Below are 7,450 nucleotides of genomic sequence, written 5' to 3'. Positions count from 1 at the left end.
ACATATACATATATATACATATATATATATATATATATATATATATATATATATATATATATATATACACACACGTTAGTGCCTTCAATATTTGACAGGCGTAACTCGTGTCGTTAGGTACCGCCGGAACCTGTCTTACTGACGTCCGAGAGACGTTAACTAAATATACTGTAGCTTCCGTTAATCTCGTGATTGCTCTTGTAGCCCATCTCTCTTTTTTGTCCATTTTGCTTACCTTCACTCTATTCATTCTCATTTTCGTTGTCCACCGTCGTTCTTACTACTCGACTCATGTCCATCCCATAACTTACATCCTTTCGGGTATATGGCAATTTACTCGAAAAGAGATAAATAAGGGAAAAATATAATCATTCCCCCCCCCCATTTCTAAGGTGATACTGCCTTTCTTTTTTTTCCCCACAAGCTTCTATTTCTTCTGTCATCTGCGATTGCTCTCTTTTATGTCCTCAAACTCGATTCCCTGCTCTCCGAGCGACCCACCCCGCCCCTCCTCCTCATCCGCCTCCTTCCTCGCCGTCTTCTCAAGCGTGTCGTCGGCTTTTCTGAATGGAGCGGAAAGCTATCCAGGGTGAATAGCAACAGGCGGTGTCGCTAAGGACATCGCGTGGACTTTCACCGTCTGGATTTTCCATTGTCCTTTATTTTATTTCAATTACTTTGATTTTTCGCAATACACCCGTTCTCGAGGATGTCCCCTGAGTGTATCATAAATTTATATTATCATCTATGTTATACGATATATAATTAGACACACCTATGTGAACCTGGCACCCAACTTAAAAATATTATAATTTTCAAAACGCGATTCGATTGTACCCCGTTTGTACCTGTTTGTACCACTTTAATTTTCGTTTGTACCTCAAAGAATTCGAAATTACAGGGGGGTCAAAAAACCGCTAGCACCCAACTTGGAGTAATTTAAATTCTGTTTGCAGGGATGAATTTAGAATTGTTTGTACCCGTTTGTACCACCGTTAGTTTTGTTTGTATCCCAACGGGTAAGGAGATACAGGATTTTCAAAATTTACTAAGGGGTAACTCCGCCATTTTTTGAGCTGGCTCAAATCTGCGAAGAGGTGCTGGTTTAGAATTGTTTTCACCTATTGGAATTGTTGATTACAGTACTGTTAACATTAAAGAGTAATGTATTACTCTTATTATCGTAACTATCCTAATTATAACATACGAATAAAATAATATTGATTAATAAAGTTAATTCAGTAGAATACGAATGCAAATGAAGGTAAAGTAAAATTAGTAATCTTCTTGACTTGATTGATTTGAAAATGTAAGTAATAATACCATTCGAAAAAATTTAGCTAATTTGTAAAAATTGTGGGTGATATATTAAGACGTTTATATAGTCCGAACCTGTATTCAAAACGCCCTGGAACTTGTGAATGCGCAATGGAATTAAAAAAATATTCAGCTTATTTCTATAAACAAAATAAAATCGTAGCAAGTCCTCGCTACATAATTTGTTTATTCGAAATTTCCTTAAGAATTTAATCCTGTTCTCCTGAGGTAAATGTGATTAATCGAGACTCGATAAATTACTTGCATATATTGCCTCTCTACGAGGTTCAATGTGTTTTTTGGCAGTTAGCAAACAATGTAGCCTTAGTAAGTGACACGTGGCTCCGCATAAAAGTTTTGTTACAAAGTATGCATATGCATGGTTTTGTAGCAAAACATTTTCGCAGATTTGAGCCAGCTCAAAAAATGGCAGAGTCACCCCTTAGCGGTGGTACAAACGGGTACCAACGATTCTAAACTAGCACCCCTTCGCAGATTTGAGCCAGCTCAAAAAATGACGGAGTTACCCCTTAGTAAATTTTGAAAATCCTGTATCTCCTTACCCGTCTGGGTAAAAATGAACCTAACGGTGGTACAAACGGGTACCAACGATTCTAAACTAGCACCCCTTCGCAGATTTGAGCCAGCTCAAAAAATGACGGAGTTACCCCTTAGTAAATTTTGAAAATCCTGTATCTCCTTACCCGTTGGGGTACAAACGGGTACAAACGATTCTAAATTCGTCCCTGCAAATAGAATTTAAATTACTCCAAGTTGGGTGCTAGCGGTTTTTTGACCCACCTGTAATTTCGACTTCTTTGAGGTACAAACGAAAATTAAAGTGGTACAAACAGGTACAAACGGGGTACAATCGAATCGCGTTTTGAAAATTATAATATTTTTAAGTCGGGTGCCAGGTTCACATAGGTATTAGATACATATAAGTGTCTCATATGATAATGCATATATTAAATATCTAGAGTTGAAAAAATTGATGGCCCAATAATTTATTTTGCATTATATTTGACATATAATATATTTAATTGAATATATTAAAATAATCTACATTTTATTATACGACGAAATATATGCAATAGGAAAATCTAACTTTGACGCTATTATGAAATCGTATATTTATCATGTATTTTTAAATATATTTTTTATATATATGGTTTTTCCATATATGCTTATTTGCACTATATATATTTGACACGGATCAGTATATCGTCTGCATGAATATATCTTACTACGGTATATCCACAGGTAAATCTGTTAGGTTATACGTCCATGAAAGTTCGAGTTACGAAATCTCTGAGTTTTCGTTGAAGCGTCCACCGGGATCTATAAGAATAATAACAATGCCTATGAATTTAAACGAAAATAACGCAGACTTTCGGATCCTGCAATATATTAGATTCGAGAGTCCCAAGGGATCGGGACTCCGTTTTCGTCCTTTTCTTGTCGCTCGACCGCATCGTGACCTTCCTTGGATAACCGGGAGCCACGGGAAGAGCCCCTGAATCATCGTGGTAATTTCTTAGGGTCTGAATATTTTTTCCTCGTGAAGCAAGGTATCTTCGACGCGTCGAGATTCCAGTGGTCGTAGGGACGACAGAGCTGCGGGCGACGCCGGGTGTAGTGTCGTTCACAGTTCGTGAACCCACGGGACGCGAGAACGCCTTACGAACGAAAGGACAAAACCCGACGCCTCCTGCTATAGGTAGTTTCAGGGAGAGGGAAAGTTGGATGGTTATATACGTGGGGAGATAGAGAGCACAGGCGTTAGAGAGAGAAAGGGGATATATATACCATGAGAGAGTGAGAGGGTGGATTATTGAAGAGAGGGGGGGGGTGAGCTTACAGGGGGCTTTCAGAACCGGTCGATACAGCCAAAAGTCCAGAGCGCGCCGAGTCGCGTGAAAATTTCACGGGACACGGCTGATTATTTTCTACGACTGTACTCGACGTCACGTGTACGTCGTTTTGCAAAAAGTCAAAAAAGGAAAAAAAAGGCTCAGGTACCCTGAAATTATGAAAGATCCAAAAGCACGTGTACGACCGCGTCGACTTTGACTCCTAGTTTTAACCGTCGTTATGCCGCGTTCACAGGGACTCGAGAATCCCGTCATAACAAACCGCACGAAACTGAATAAGAATCGTGGTAGCTAATCTGTTTATGACTTATTTCTGATTATCTTTTTACGTCCTCTCGTTTTTACTCGTACACACGTGGTCTTTCCACTTCATTCGAGCTCGAAGTCGACCGTCGGTACTTTGCCAATCTCGGGCAGTAACGATGCCCCAAGCGTGGCGAATCTGAAAGAAGAAAAATAAATAGGTTATGGACAAGCAGGGTACGCAATGCCGAGTTAACCGTGATCCCAGCGACCGACTTGACGTATTACAGTGCGGCCTTTGCGCTAATGGTGTTTACTAGAGCGACGGAGCTGGTCAAATATACTCCTATCATGGGAACGACGTGTGTCTGGAAGACGTAGAGATTTGTGTTTGCCTTTTTTTTTATTTTCCAACCTCCGCGGAAATCGAAAAGACAAACTCTGTCGGTTACAAGGATCGCTGCATAAACCGTATAGACCCGTTGCGTAGCGAGGTTATGTAACTGTAATCAGCCACCTATGGGCGTGTAAAAGCGCGGGTATCTGAAACACCTAGTTCGAGCTTTACGAGCAATTAACAAGCGCGCTAATTGAAAACGCCCTGATCGCTGCAGAGACATTAAACGCGATTATCATAATCCAGGAATAATCGGGCGACGCGCGCCACGCCAAAACCCCATTCCCCCAAACATATAATAACATACATTTTACGCTCGTTTCATGCGAATACCACCATAAAATGTTTGCCTAGTTTCTGTGCCAAACTTTTCTACGTGTATTCACTGGCTGACTATATACTGTCTGTTAGCTACTCTCTGACGCCTTATACTCGCCTAGCTAGAGCGTGTACATCGGCTGCCCTTCGTACCGCTGCTTTCTTCCTACAAGTTTCTGCCCTGTGTTGTAGTCGTACATTTTTTTATTTCCACACGCTGCCCATCCACGTGCCCTTCGCAAATTTTAGCTCTCTCGTAGTAATTGAAGCAGAGAGAAAAAACTCTTTGCATCGGGCGTCGAATTGATTTTGACGTCTCTCTGTGGGATTGTACGCAGAGCGGAGAGTGGGAGTATGCGGTAGGGATGTCAGGGTAGGGAATTCAGAGGGTTGTTATTAATACAATTATGAGAGAATGAGGGTGCGCGGAAGTATATTCGATTGCCAGCATATATACCTAGAGAGAGAGAGAGAGAGAGAGAGAAGAGAAAATTCGTTAAATTTTGTTCAGCGAACTTCACAAGGAGCTTTTGCTCTTTCGGGTCTTCTTTTTTTTCCCACCTTTTCCCAAGCACACCCGGGGTACCGGCCCTTTCTTACAGAAGTGAGTTACTTAATCGTCACCCTCTCTTTTTTGTTACAGGCGAAATTGGAAACAAAGGCGCTAAAAGCAAAGAGGCCGGGATTCACGGACGAGCGATACAACGAGACCAGCTATTACGTGGAAAATGGTTAGTATTCTTTACACGTAGATTCTCTACTATTCTGCACTATTATACCAGCCTAACTGTATCACTTGGATCTTTACGCCGGACACGACGGTCTGGTTTGATTTCCGTTATAAGAGCAATTACCATTATGGTTTCGTACCGCAATATATATATATATAATCTTTATTATAGTCAACTGCAAGTGTAGTAGTCCTAAAACCTGACCACTTTTATACCAAACGATCTTTGGACGCCTAGCCGTATAAACGTGGACGTAACGAGTCTCGGGGAATCATGAAACTTTTCTGAAAGTATCGTAATCCGTAGAGCCAAGTTATAGGTTAGGTACTAAGATTTCACGCGTCAGGAGTTAATACTACTGCGGATAACGTTCTCTTGGCTTAATGATAGTACTGATATTAGAATCAGGACAAGGAGGTGGACAGCGTTACCGGAAGTAGTCAATACGTACAACTAATGGAGGTGAGAGATAAGAGGAAAGAAAGTAATGCTGCGAAAATCAGGATAGTATAATATATATGTATAGTAAGCTGTCTCGCCGAAAACATCTATCGTGCTGTATCTCGAAATCAAAAGAATATAAAAAAAGTCGAGCCCCTTGAAACCATACAACTTTTGCCTAAAACTTTTTCGCGTATCTTCAATGGTAACGGAAATAATGGAGGTGTGCACTTTTGGTGAGACACCCGGTATATCTTTGGATATATATATATATATAAATGAGGAAGATTGTTCGATCGAATATTTAGAACGACGGTGAAATATCGGCAACCGATATCTGCTCCATATTCGAATAATAGACTCGCACGGCTGACGGCGTGTTGCCTGAGCACGGAACCTCCTCGAAACAAAGACCTATTAATGCCACTCGAAGATACCATGGCCGCGCACACCTGCCTACTTTAACCTTACCTACTCTGTAACGTGGCGCTGGGAGGGGTAGATAGGCGGATAGATAGTTAGGCTGTAGCTGGGTATTGGTTTGCTGGGCCAGGGTAGGGCGAGAAAAGGTTGTGCAGAGTGAAAGCTAGTTGGAAGAAGAGCGAAGGGCTAAGGATTATAAAACGGGGCTGGACTCTAGGGGCTGTTACGGTGTGAGGATACGTGATTCAAATCTAGATCTGATCCCATCTCAGTTCGCCGACGTCAAGAAGCTCTGTGTTATCGAGCCGAGAGATCCCGGGGTTTAGTAAATCAACGCCAGGGACTACTTTCCTTCTCGAAAATCAGCATGTATGTACAACTGTGTAAATCGAAGATTCTTAGGGCACTGTTGTATCGGATGCTATGACGGTATTATTGATAGATATAAATAGGTATATATTGTATGTAATGGCTATTATATAGCGGAGTCTGGGGCAAGAGGGCGGCTTAAAGAGATGTAGTAGATCTACTATTAAAAAAAAAACGTTTATTTTTTAATAAATTGTTGAAATTTATTATCAAGAGACTCGGTCGAGTCTCGCGCCAAGTACAGGCAACCGGCTGTACAGGGCGCAGCGCGCCGAGACTCTTTACTCGAGTCAACTCCTAATACCTGTGTTTGGAACGAAATATCTTATAAACCGTTATATATGAGGAAAAGTTATTGATACATTCACTATAGGAATTGAAGGTTCTGAAGCGATTCCCACCAAGTGCAATACGATTAGTGTACGAGATCAGGGCGTATTGAAATGGCGAGCGAGATGATTTTATTTCAGTTCCGTCGTCGTCGTCGTCGTCGTCGTCGTCGTCGTCGTCGTCGTCGTCGTCGTCGTCGTCGTCGTCGTCGTCGTCGTCGTCGTCGTCGTCGTCGTCGTCGTCGTCGTCGTCGTCGTCGTCGTCGTCGTCGTCGTCGTCGTCGTCGTCGTCGTCGTCGTCGTCGTCGTCGTCGTCGTCGTCGTCGTCGTCGTCGTCGTCGTCGTCGTCGTCGTCGTCGTCGTCGTCGTCGTCGTCGTCGTCGTCGTCGTCGTCGTCGTCGTCGTCGTCGTCGTCGTCGTCGTCGTCGTCGTCGTCGTCGTCGTCGTCGTCGTCGTCGTCGTCGTCGTCGTCGTCGTCGTCGTCGTCGTCGTCGTCGTCGTCGTCGTCGTCGTCGTCGTCGTCGTCGTCGTCGTCGTCGTCGTCGTCGTCGTCGTCGTCGTCGTCGTCGTCGTCGTCGTCGTCGTCGTCGTCGTCGTCGTCGTCGTCGTCGTCGTCGTCGTCGTCGTCGTCGTCGTCGTCGTCGTCGTCGTCGTCGTCGTCGTCGTCGTCGTCGTCGTCGTCGTCGTCGTCGTCGTCGTCGTCGTCGTCGTCGTCGTCGTCGTCGTCGTCGTCGTCGTCGTCGTCGTCGTCGTCGTCGTCGTCGTCGTCGTCGTCGTCGTCGTCGTCGTCGTCGTCGTCTTCGCACGTCCATCGCATTTTTTACACGACAGATGGCGCTGACTGCTGTGCCTTCTTTACCTATTTGTACTCTGGATGGTGTTGGTAATTTACGAATACACAACACAATCAAATACACTTTGTACGTGAAGCTACCGTTCACACCGAATTTCCAGTTGACATAAGGCTGCTTTCACAATAGTATAGAATTATTAAGGCTTTCATGTGGA

General features: G+C 43.4%; 1 protein-coding gene across 2 annotated transcripts in view; it reads left to right on the top strand.

Moving 5' to 3' along the window:
- The window catches only part of LOC107266416 (RNA pseudouridylate synthase domain-containing protein 2), a 54,820-nt gene that overhangs the window by 32,733 nt on the left and 14,637 nt on the right, over window positions 1-7,450 (top strand). For both annotated transcript variants that reach the window (XM_015736872.2, XM_015736873.1), the window contains one exon: window positions 4,793-4,880. In XM_015736872.2, the coding sequence (XP_015592358.1) occupies window positions 4,793-4,880 (88 nt within the window). The remainder of the gene's footprint in view (window positions 1-4,792; window positions 4,881-7,450) is intronic.

The sequence above is a fragment of the Cephus cinctus genome, unplaced genomic scaffold (assembly GCF_000341935.2).
Source record: "Cephus cinctus unplaced genomic scaffold, Ccin1 Ccin1_scaffold0310, whole genome shotgun sequence".
Taxonomy (NCBI): Eukaryota; Metazoa; Arthropoda; class Insecta; order Hymenoptera; family Cephidae; genus Cephus; species Cephus cinctus.
The sequence above is the reverse complement of the archived record's forward strand: the minus strand, read 5'-3'. Positions and strand labels throughout refer to the sequence as shown.